The sequence below is a fragment of the Chaetura pelagica genome, unplaced genomic scaffold (assembly GCF_000747805.2).
Source record: "Chaetura pelagica isolate M959 unplaced genomic scaffold, ChaPel_1.0 scaffold346, whole genome shotgun sequence".
Lineage (NCBI taxonomy): Eukaryota > Metazoa > Chordata > Aves > Apodiformes > Apodidae > Chaetura > Chaetura pelagica.
The window spans coordinates 3,488,037-3,500,892 of NW_009953797.1; the positions used below are offsets into that span (position 1 = coordinate 3,488,037).

Below are 12,856 nucleotides of genomic sequence, written 5' to 3' on the forward strand. Positions count from 1 at the left end.
TGCTGGGATTGCCCAGATCTGTTTAACTGTATTAAGTTGGGAAGTAATTTTGAAAAGCACTTGTGCTTCTGTTTTCTGGGACTCCAAAATTCAAGATACCTCTGCCTCTCTTCTTTGTTGATCCTCCCTGCAAACGAATTACTTTGGGCACTTCAGGCTTTCTACTTGGTTCATTTAGCCTAAACCCAAGAGGCTGGCAGGCAAGACTGGAAGAATTGATTTCAGTAGCATAAGACTTGGGTCTTCCAGGCAGGTGCTGCTGCATGCGTTGAGATACCAGAAACCCCTAAGCCTTGTTACCTCAAACTCCAGCCAACTGCAGCTGATCCTCTCACCAGTGAGGCTGGATGAGGCTTTTGTCCTGTGACAGATTAGTCTCATCCCTCTTTGTGGCTTTGCTAACAAATGAAACCTCTGCTGAAAGAGAGAGATCACTGGCAATAGCAGGAGCACACCACTTCAGTAAGGAAAAAGGACTGTGTTCAATAACGCACAATAAAACTGATTTGTGACACTAAGCAGAGAAATGGCACTGTTCAAGCTTTGCTTACACATTTAAGGTAAACCAATCTGGGTGTTGGGAGTGTAAAAAAGAGTCAAAATACAGATTGATTCAGAAATAAGTTGTTTTTTTATCCTTTAAAACCCATGGACAGGAATGTACAGCTCCACAAGAACGCAGGCCAATTATACCAAACCAAAATATTTTCTGGGATGCTGCGTGACAGTTTTTCTAAGGTTAATCCCTTTCAACCACACTAAGTCTAAAAATGGCTTCCATTTGCAGTTGAGGTAATCACGGTACACACTGCACACCTTGTCATAAGCACTATGAGTATTTTTATTCTGGTTCTTATTTCTGTTTTTACCAGTGAAAAAATAAATACAGTTGAAAATAACTTTCCCCCCTTCTTCAATGTGTTTTGGCCATGTGGTTAAGTGGATATTCTCTCCAGCTATCTAGGTGGATAAACTTTATGTTGGAGCAATCATTTCTATGCTCTAAAAATGTCTGTGTACGTAGTGTTATACATATATAAATTCAGAAGCAATTTTATTGACAACAGAATCAATTTTGTGGATATTTTGGTTCTTATTGCAGTGAATGGTTCAAGATTTTCAGCTCCAAGAAAGAAGGTTCACAAGACCCACCCTAAGCATTGAGAATGGGCAGACTTCATGTCCATATTAGGTGTTGCTTCATGCTTATCTACAGATCAGTTTTAAGGTAAATAACATTTTATGTGTTACAGAAAAGAGCTAGTGATCAATAAAATAAAACATTAAATCAGGTGTAACTCTACAATAAAAATTAATCTATTTAAATGAACTGATTAGTGCTCTGCAAAAAGTCTGAAGTAATGGAATTGTGACCATTATACCAGTTCTGAGAACCAGTCATTCCACTTTTACCTTTAGATATCTTGATGTCATTGTTGACCAAATAACGAGGACTGAAAAAACTGTTAAATCAAAACAGCAGGCACATGATTTGCAAAGGCAATATATCCCTTGCAATTCTGACTATGCCAGCTGGATATTTACAGCGAACAAATCATGTTTGCATCACCTTTGTTACATTTTTAAGTGATTTTAGTACAGGATTTGCTCCAAGGTGCATTGGCATCCAGTGAGGGAGCAGTGCAGGGCCCTGACCAGTCTTCTCTCAGCTAAAGAAGGAAGACAGGCAAAGTGCTGACACACAGATCCTACCCACAAGGATGGAAAGTTGTCCATGAGCTGTAGTGCCTTCCTAGAGCATGGATGTTTGCACAGTGGTGTGTTCTCATTATTCTCTGAAGCCACCTAGAGACGGCTTGAAATTAATGTAATCGCAAAACTAGTCTACTGCTTACTGGAGAAACTGCAATGAAAATACCACAGCTTTGTTACCCATTTATACAGAGGAGCTCTACACGAAGGGGCTGAGCCCACAGGATGCTCCCTCACAGCCCAGAGTGCTGCTGGCAAGGCTGAAGGAAAGACTGGAAAGCAGTGCAGGGCTTGGTGTGACCCACACCTCTGGCAATGGTGTGTCACTGCCACCTGAGTAACAGAGATGTCCATTAGTCAAGGGAAACTGAGGTGGAGGTTAAGGACAGCAGTAAAGGATGGACTGAGTGCTCTGAAAGTCCATTCTGAGATCCTACAAACCACAATTTAAACCAGGCTACCATTTCATATGTATCACAGCCTGCATATATGTGGGGTCAAACCACACAGGGTTGTTTTAGCATCGCCAGTTTGTGTAAGTACTAGTGGAACTAACTGAAAAAGAAAAATGGAAAAAGCTGTGTCATAACCAGGAGAAGCTCCCCAACCTCTTCTCCAGAAGAAAAAGTTCACAGTGTGCATCTTGCTGGGGTAGTGGGGGTGGTAATACTTCTGCTAGCTGCTGTTTCTCCCATCAAGAACAGTCAAAATTCAGCTATTTCTAGGACATCGAAGTTCAGCAGATGGCTCCAATCTTAGTATCAACTGGTACATTTTTGAAAAAAATATTGACTATTCATATATCTTTTCTTTTTTTGGGGATACTGATTTTTTCTTTCCTGGAAGAGATCAGAGATAATCTGAAGCAAATGAGTATAACTTGAGACAGAAAGCCAAAGCAAAACCTGCACATTCCTGTCCTGCTTATGCTGAGGTATCTGATACTTCCCTTGGGTCTGTAGAGGAGTAGGCTTTATGTTATGAAGGAAACATCACCTTAATATATTGTCAAGCAAGGGAAACTGTAAGCCTGATTTTCTAAAAGAAGGTCTTAGACATATTACTGACATAACTTACAAAATGGCCTCACTGAATCTTTCATTTCATTGATGCATCTCGATAAACTTCAGCTGCTACAGTTTATTTCAGAGAAACAAGGAATTATCTTCTTTACAATATTAATTATTCTTTGTATTCTTTTCTATTCTTTTACTATTACACCTATTTCTAGTTTCCAAATATTTACACATCTGAGAGCTGTCCTTCCAAATTCCTTCAAAGCAAGATGTACATTAAAACAATATTTGCTATATAACTCTTAATGTTATGAACTTTGGCATTATTTATATTACATAATTTAATGCAATGCATGTTAGAGATCTTAACTTTTGGAGATATTTTAGTATTAAGAGGCAAAAAGTCACATCTGAAGCTACAGCTCAGAACACTTCAGATGACTTCTGGTCTTTGGTACTCTGAAACAAGCCAGAGGCTTCTGGTCTGAAATCTCACAGTACTTCCCAGTGCTCGGCTGGAGAACCTGAAGAGAGTGGATGAGTTGGAGACTGGAAATGATATCAGCAGATCTGAAGAAATGGCAAGAAACTGCCTTGCAGAACAGACTGCTTAAGTCCTTCTTCAAAGGAAAGATTTCTCATTAGGTCTACCCAAGGCAGACAAATATAAGTGTATAAAATGTTTTACGTTTTTGGCTTTAAATTTACTCAGCAAATATCCCAGGTGTCCCAAACATTAGGCTGTAAATTATACTCTTGATTCAAAGGGAAGGTAAAATTGAATGTGAATAAACATGCTGAATCATTGCAGTTTCAGTTATTTCAGGAAAACCAGACTGGGCATAAGACAGCACAGAAGCCTTGAAAGGCAGGAGCAAGATTATATCAATGTCCAGTTGCTACAGTGATGTGGAACAAACCATGGTCTGTTAAGGAAATTTCCTTTTAAGGAAAAAAAAAATACAAACTGCATGTAGGTCTCCTCCTGATGGTGTTAGAGAATACATTACTATAAGCTACAGTACAAATACAGGTTTTCCATGCCACCTACATACATTATACCCTATACTTTATTTACATGCTTCAGTTTTCAATAAACCCTTCTCCATTATAGCTATAAAATATTATAGTTCCTCATAGAAAAAATAATCATAATAAAAAAGTTGTCTTGCTGTATCTTTACTCTATTATTTGTCTGGGAAAAGTTTCACAAAAATAGCCTTGTGGGGTACTAGGAAATCACTCCTTGCTTACAGGACTGTTGACAGAAGAGGGGACTGCTTCACCTTTTCAGGAAAGTAAGGGTCAGTGCAGCCTGTCAGTGCCATGTCATCTGTCTCTGCAGCAGACATTGAAAACTGTGCTCTAATAATAAAGAATTAAAAAGAAATTACCTTTGTTCCAAGGGACAGTAGAAGTATTATGAATCTGGGACTTTCTGCCCCTTTTCCCTTTCTCAAATACTACCAACATGGACATTAATAACTGCAGGTAGTTTAACTTTCTGGAAGGTTCAACAGATGACTAGATTGTGGTTTTTACTATTAAGCTGAAAGCAGTTTTACCCCCTGCAGTGTACACTTGTGGGTGACTATTTCTTCCTCCACTGCAGCTTTCCCCAGTTCTGGGCTGCAGTTATGGCTTTCCACTGCCATTAATACATCCTGTGACTGCATTTCTTGCAAGAAATGACAAATTTCTATGGCCTAATCCTCTAACTGCTATGTAATAAAAATGAAAAAAAAACCCACTTACCTCACTTTATTAATAACTTTACAACTCCTGTTTGATATGACAATTTGGAAGTTCCAAGTCTAAAACCTGAAAACTGGGTGTCACAGTTGTTTTCATGTGAGTAGACATCAAAAAAAAAGGGAGCAAAATCTTGCTATGAATTTATGGTAATAATGCACTACAAAAAGAAAAAAGTTGCCATCACTTTATATTTTCACCAAGATAAAGTACTATATTATTCTATGAATAATTTTAAAACAGAATTTAGATAAAATCTTGTTCTCTTGGAGGAAATCTAACAGTCCAGGATCTGGACCACAAAAGGGGACAGGGATGGCCTTTAGGACAACACAGATAATGGGATCATTGACCTGTCAGGCTACTGAAATTTTTTAAAAAATTAAATTAAAAAATAAATCACAAGAGCTGAAAAATCTATACTAAATATTTGCTTTTTCCTAATCTGCCTGAAGATGAGCATTTTAAATTCATGCCAAGATAATATATCACTTTATAACCTCATTGCTTTCCCAAGTAAAAAACAGCTTATAGGGAAATTCCCTTTTATTGAAAGGCAATTGATATTAATGTCATTTTCAAAAGCAGTTTTTATTCCAGGTCTGCTCTTTCAAGCTTTAATTTTATTTATTGCAGCTGGGACTCTCTAAAGAAGAGTTCTTCTTTAGCATTAATTTTCATAACTTCTTATAAGAGTAAGAAATGTTCAAATAATGTCCAAAATTAGACTAAAGGAAGCTGGGGGTGAATTGGGAAAAGGAATTCAGATTTTCTTCATATTTACATGAGAAGTACACATAAACTACCTGAACATTTTGATTCAGGAACATATCTAGCACATACCTGGTCCTAAGAACAAGCCATTGTCTTGTTGATCCAAAATTCATACCTGAAGCTGTAGGATTTTGATAAATAACATTGGAATTAGCCACATGCTGGTAAGCTCTTTGCTGTTAGAGCCTGGTCAGTGATACTCAGCCCTTGTAATAGATAAACCTGACCAAGCACTCAGCCAATGAACCTTGCATTGTGTCACCTTGAACTGTGCACCCAGTCAGGGTGTTCACACACTGATATGAGTAGGATATTAATGAGCAAATTGAAGGTAGCTCCATAAATCAGTGTAAATATCCTTGCATAACGTGGGAAACTGCTAAGTTTTGTGACATCACATTGGACATTGAGTAGGAGAGGTTTGGGAGGTGGTCCTTTATTAATATAAACTCTCATTACTGCATTGACTACATCAACTGAGATACTAGGAGCATTCTGAAGAGCTCTTTTTCCATAGATGTGTTGCTTGATCTAAGCATGATCCTGTAAGAATTAGAATGTTTCAGCTTTGGGTCATAAGTGTACTGAAGAGTTTTTCAGTGGTTAAAGCTATGAAATGTACTAATACTCACCTACATTTCCTATTTCAAATGCTGGGATCACTCTACTGGGATTACTTAAGGGTTATTTTGGATGGTTTTGAAGAAATTCTATACAGAAGGAAAAAAAAAAAGATCAGGATACACACTTCTCATAATTCTGCTCCACAGTATTATGCTGAAGAAACATAGGCTCTTTCTGTTCAGTTTAAAGAAAGTTCATTTTATTTAATTAGCTGTTCTCCCAGTTTACTTGAGTGTAATGCTGTGTGTGTGACTTTTCACACCAGACTACACTTGCAACTTCGTAGGTCAGATATAATTTTTAATTATATTACAGGTAAAAGACTGAGTTCAGAGCCTCCTTTAGGGGGAATACAGTCTGTTTCCAAAGTTGGGAACAGATGTAATTTTAGGAATGAACTGCATTTTGCACTGATTTGCATCCCTTCTGATCCACCGAGTTCAATGGGGCCACAGGGATCAGAAGAAAAGCAGTATTTGGCCTACCATTTTGGCTGTTCCAGTACAACTTTCTTTTGTGTCCTCTAGATAAGAACTGCCAAACCTCAGGGAAAATGTTGTCCCACTCCCTGTAAAATAGGAGGGTCAATGGAGGAAAATAGTTGCATTAGAGAAACACACAAGTGACATTAAGGCTACCTAGTTTGATGTTTCCAATCCTTTTTCTTTTCCTCTGCAAACAATGACAGTTTCAAAAGGATCTGAAGCAATACTCTTAACAAATAATACACTAGTCTGTCATACGGTTAATATTAACGTCTCTCTATTCAAACATGCTGAAAACTGAATAGAACAGTTAACATATAACAGTCACACATCCTTTGCTGAGTACAAGATCGCATCTCTAACATGAACTGAAGATATATATCCTCACCATTTCAGATCTTCATCTGTCATTCAGTCAAACATTTCATTCTCTTAAATACATTGCTCTTCCCCTCTTTCTGGGTCTTTCAGGGGTGCTGAGTGAACACATTCTCTCCATAAAGGCATTGCTTATGGTATGATTCTTTCTTCAACAGAAATCTTGCTGTGTGTTTCCAATGTTATAAAGGTGAATTTGCAGTTTGGGAGGATTTTGGGGAGAGAAGGCCCTGCCTCCAGACTGAACAGATTCAATTTTGAAACATCTATTTGGCCAGGATTCTGGGCTTTATTAGACTCTAAAGATACCTTCTCTTTATTAAATTAATTTATGAAATTAATTAATCATGATTGCACTTCACAAATTATTGATTTAGAGCTTTATGTAGTAGCCAGTGTTTATATTACAGGTTTGTTCATGGGTCTTATGGGCAGAGGCAAGGTCCCCTTGCTCACGTTCTGAGCTGGTGGGACGTAAATGCTGTTGACAGGAAAGTCACATAACTGTCACATAACTGTAGGGATGTGAACCTGTGTCCCATCTAATACACCTGGTCTTTCAGAGGGTTATTTGGTGTGGGCTTGGGGCCCTACCCACCCAAGTCAGCTCAGCACATGCACAGGGAGATTATGCCCAGCCACAACATAGTGCAGAAACATGTCAGGCTGAAACCACTCCTCACAGTGATCCCACCCTACCTCTACCACAAAAGCTTTGTCTCTTTGAGAAGGCAGTCTGAACAAGGCCTGCTGCATTTTGTGGCACAAAATATATTGCCCTCAAATATATTTTTATTGAAAACACACAGCAGAGATTACAGCCATAGAAAGTTCTGTAAACAAGACAATTTCATCAACTTTATCTTAAAAAAAAAAATCTCAAACCAATACCACAGAAGAAACCCAAAATACGACTTGCTGAATTAAGAGTGTGAATAGCAATTTTTTTCTACTGCCCATAAAAAAAAAAATAATCTCAAACCAATACCACAGAAGAAACCCAAAATACGACTTGCTGAATTAAGAGTGTGAATAGCAATTTTTTTCTACTGCCCTAAGACAAAAAAATCACATACACCTTCAGCATTTATTTTCCAAATTTACTTGACAGAGGTTAAAATATTGCTTTATTCTGACTCAACATACAACAGCACTGTGTGACTGATTGTGCTATTTTGGGAAGTCTCAACTTGTGAACTGGAAAATCTGGGGCACATTAATAAATTTCACAATTAATTTGCTGCAAAGGTATATTTTAATACAATCTGTATATACTGTAATTATTTTTTTTTTAATCAATCTTCTGACATTAATGAGGGAAGGCTATTTTCCAATTATTTATTATAGTTAATTTTCTTTTTCCCCATGAATAAGTAGAATTGTAATACTAATAAATACAGTAACGTATGTGTCACTGCACCAAATTCATTGCATTATTGGCATATTGTATTACAGTTTATGGGGGAAAAGGGACTCAAAAGAAAGAAAATGCAAAAAATGCTCATAATGCGACTGGGTTATGGCAACCAGGAAATGACTTTTCTTCTCTAAGGCCTTGATCCCCTGCAGAGAGTAATTCGATGGAAGCCATCTGCTCTTCTATACCCCTGTTAGAATCAGATCTGTGCATACTTGTGGGTCTGCTCATACTGAATCAACTGCAGGGTTGAAGCTTTTAAGTTCTCAAGCCTAAGCTATAATTAACTAAAGTGACTGAAGAACTGAAAGCGGGAATAAATTAGGGCAGCATGGACACTTACCGGCTGGATTTTGATCATATTGGATCTCCCTGACTCTTCTCTGAACAAACCATAATAAAAAAAAAAGTTAAATAAAAATACACACATACTCAGAAGTGCTCCTTGAGAGCCTACAAATTCCTTCAAAGTATAATGGTTTAGAAATGTTGAAGGGTTGGTAACAAAGAGAGGAATTTAGGTTCCCACTCAAAAAAATCCAAACCAAAATCCAAAACTAAATCTGTAGTAATACATCTTTTTGCACTTTCTCTTGTTCTTCTTCACTATCCACCAAGGCAGCTCTGATAGGCAAAGCTCAGAAGATGGAGCAGCTGTGGGCTCCTGATCACTGCCTCTCTACAGGCCACAACCCCAACTCCACACTTGGCCAAACCCAAGGCTCCTTAATGTTTCCAGTGGCTTTCTTGGGATGACTGACACATTAAACTAAGATTGAAAGTTAAGTATCTGGCTCAGTTTAGGGATTCATTGCCATTCCACAGTAGGTACCAGACCTCAGAAGTAGATGTCTATATGTCCACTTCCACAGTATGAACCTGGAGAGGGGACTGGGTCTGTGCTGGGGTGATGGGACTTACTCTCCAGGGTCTGAATCCCTGGCCAACAGCTCACTACAGCACTTCACTGAAACCAGGAATGAATCCAAGAATGGCTTGGCCTTTACTGAAAAAACATTTTAAAAAAATGCACAGCCTAAGCCTTTGGGCAGCCGAACAGGACCATGGTAAAACGTTCTGTAACTGAAACTATATGTGAAATCCTGCCTAGAAAGCACCTGATGTACACTTCATCCCTCCTGGAACTTTTCCCTTAAAAAAATATTTTGTTAAAAAACACTATGATATGAGGGCGATTGACTATTTGGTTTCTTCTAAGTAGATGCTCTTAAATTAATGCATATAAATAATTTGTATTTAATCTCCTCCCTTCCTGTTTAGCAAAGCATCAAATGCACAGATCTCATTTCCCCTCCCACAACCCCCACACAAAGTCACTTGGCCAATACCGAGTCTCTTGGCGTTTCACTTTTTAAGACAAATGGTGCCTCTCGGTCTGACTTGGCCACGGGGCTCAGGGGCAGAAGGGCCGTGTTCTCGCTCGCGCTGCTGCTGCTGCCGCCGCGCTCACCAGCTCATAGTCCTCCACCCTCCTTGCGTCCGTCAGGATCCGAATCTGCTCCTGCACAGTTTCTAGCAATATTTTCACTTCATGTTGTTCTGCTATAAGACAATTACTGACTGGGGAACTCACGTTGACAAGTTCAGCTGAATAGGAGTTTTTGCACCATTTGATGCCCGTCACTTCAGAAACATTTTGCATTTGCATGCAGGCTTCGTCCAAGCCCACAGACGGGATGATGGGAACAGAGTTGGCCCTTGAAGATGAATAGCTGACCAAGTCCTTCTGATCCATGTTATTAAAATAAGGGGTTTTCTCTCTTGAAGGCAGTTGCATATTTATTGAAGTATTCTGAGGAGTTTTTAAACCACTGGATGAATACCTGAAAAAAGTAAAAAGACGTTTTTGTTGTACATCAAGCAGTGAGATGCAACTGGCAGCAGGAACACTGTATGAAATTCAGTGAACTGTGCTGAACAGATACATGTCATTTTTCTCTCACACTGGGAGCACCTGGTGATAGTATAGCCCTAGGGAAAACAGCAGACTCTGGAGACCTGGTTTGGATTCTCAGATCTGCCAGAGGCAAATCACTGCTTCTCCCTTGGCCTCATTATGCCCACCAGTATATGAGAATAATGACAATTCTTTTTTAAAAGCTTTCAGAAGTTATGTTGTACTACAATTAATTTTGTTTGAAATTAAATTTGAAATTCCATTCCTGTGTTCCTAACTGGGGAAATGGATTGATGCTTTCTTCAACATCAGAACTCTCAATGTCAAATGGTTATTTTAGAAAAACACTTAAAAAAGGTGCAGAAAAAAAGAACCTCAATCAAATGGTTGTGTACACAATGGTTGTGTACACAATGGTTGTGTAGTCTTTATTTACATAGAAATGGCTGTCTGTGCTCCTCTTCAAAAACAAAGAGGATCTAAGTGCAGTATGCCTCTGAAAAACGTATTTTTCAATTGTGCATACTCCTAATATTGGCCTGATTTGTCTTCTTAGATCTCATCTAGAAATAGAGCTCATATGTTGGGCTTGAGTGTTTAAAAAATTATTCTTTTATTCTCCATTTATATTAATCATAGAATGATTTTATTTACTTTGAGGCAACTTTGGTGAATTTTTAACCAACATTTCCATTTTGTTTCAAAGCCAAATTAATTATTCTGTTCAGAAGGTATTTATACTTACAGGCACTACTTAAGAAACTGAAAGTGAGAGTATACTAAATATTAAATACAGGAAACAATGAAAAAAAAAATGTATTTCCCATCTGAGAAGTAGTTTACGAAATCTGGTGCCTCAAGAGTTACTGTATCTACTAGTCATGATTGCCAAAGACAATAGACATCACCTTAGTACTGGAACATACTTATTTTTAGTCAACTTTGTGATCATATCATGATTTAATAAGGCAAGCTCATGGTGAAGTCTAATATGTTTTATCCATGGATGAGGAAAGCAACATTTAGATCTGGTGTGGAAGCAGATACTTTGAGCTCTGAAGGCTGTTTTTCTGAAAGCTGTTAAGCCTTCTACTCATATGTGCCCCGCTGCTTCTGGCATTAGCAGAAAGAGAACTAAGGAAAAGAAAGTGAAATGCATGAAACAGCCATACTCCAATATTAGCCTACAATATTAATTAACTGGAAAGGCTTCCTTTGGCCTTATCCTCCTGATGAGCTGTCAAACAGGAGACAGAGGAGGAGATAACTTGAGGCTCATTACCAGCAGAGTGCTGCTGTCTTGTAATTAACTTGTCTATGGCAGCACGGTATTTGTGCAACTGCTTGACACGTTCACCTGGACACGAGCACACATGCAGTTCTTTGCAGCCCCTGTACAAAAACTCTCCAGACATCCCTAAAAGACCAGAAAACGCAGCTGGGAGCTCTGTGATAAGGAGGAGGTGGTATGATCTTTGCTGCTATGTGATGGAAAGAGATACTGCTTTGGGAAGCAGGACCTAGGGGAATAATATAACAAGAGGCCTTTTTTTTTGATACGCAATAGAAGTTCTTATACATGCTTTACTGGTGCATTAATGTTTTACATCTGAGCCAGCTAAGGCTCAGCTTTTGGTTAACTGCGTTTGCACTATGCTTAGACATGCTTGTAGCCACTTAGGGAGGGCCTTAGAACAGTTTTCAAGAATCAGGAAGAATGAAACACTGGTCAGGGATATTATTCCCAAGGGAGGACAATTAAGAAAAAACAAAAACGAAAACAAAACAGTGCAGACCTTTGGGTTGTGCCCATTCTTGTTTCCTTTGCTTATTATATAATTGTTCAAACGACTATAGCTGGAGAGATCGCATCAGTTGCATTATTCCCTTTTTTGGTAATTCAGGCCCTAAATATATTCTGGGCTGCACCCTGAAAACAAAGGGAGTGAATGTTTTTAATGAATTTCACATGCAATGGATGCATTATATGGATGATATATAAGCAAAAACAAGAAAAGACTGAATTAAAATGGGTTTGGTGAGAAAACAGTAGCATTTGCCAATTCCATAATAAAGATTTAATTGTTTTTGGCATTTTGAAAATTGGCAGCAACAATAGCATGTAACACAATGCCTGGCATATTTCCATAATATTTTTGAAGTACAGATAGACACAGCAATTTTATGTCACAGTTAAATGTTTCTGCCCTATCCTCACAGGCTTTCAAAGGAGGACTACGGATGAATTAAAGCACATACACTGTCTGCAACAGTCAAGGTATAAAACTAGTAGGGATATTACATCTGAACTGTATGAGATGCAGTTTTTGGTTAATTACAAACAGATCCATGCTTCTACTTGTGACACCAGGCTGCCGCTGTTTTCAATAGACTGAAATTTAGCTCTATAATTCCAGAATCTTTTTTTCCTATAATTAACTTTCCTAGAACTATAGTTCCTCCTATGAAACAGATCTGGTTTTTAATCTGAAAAATTGTTTTGTCTGAATAAATTCATTCACATGCATGTATTTCAAAGTGCAGTTCCTTTCACCCTACTCCTAAAAACAAGGAAAAAAAAGAAACTCATTTATAAATATGCAACAGTAATTTTGATATACAGTGTATAAGAGTCTAAATTAAAGAATGAAACTGAAGGAAGCATAATAATTTTACTGTCCCCTTAAAATAGATATTAAAAGGAGACAGGAACGGAATTTGAAACACAAGATGTTTTTTAATTATCATGGTACCAATAGCTTCACTATAAGCCCTGTTA

The 12,856-nt window shown here is 38.1% G+C and overlaps 1 protein-coding gene across 1 annotated transcript in view; it reads right to left on the bottom strand.

Moving 5' to 3' along the window:
• Positions 1–9,493: 9,493 nt before the first annotated feature.
• The window catches only part of NRG3 (neuregulin 3), a 98,842-nt gene continuing 95,479 nt past the window's right edge, over positions 9,494–12,856 (bottom strand). The window contains 2 exon segments of the mRNA XM_010001152.1: positions 9,494–9,616; positions 9,619–10,003. Coding sequence (XP_009999454.1) covers positions 9,494–9,616; positions 9,619–10,003 — 508 coding nt within the window.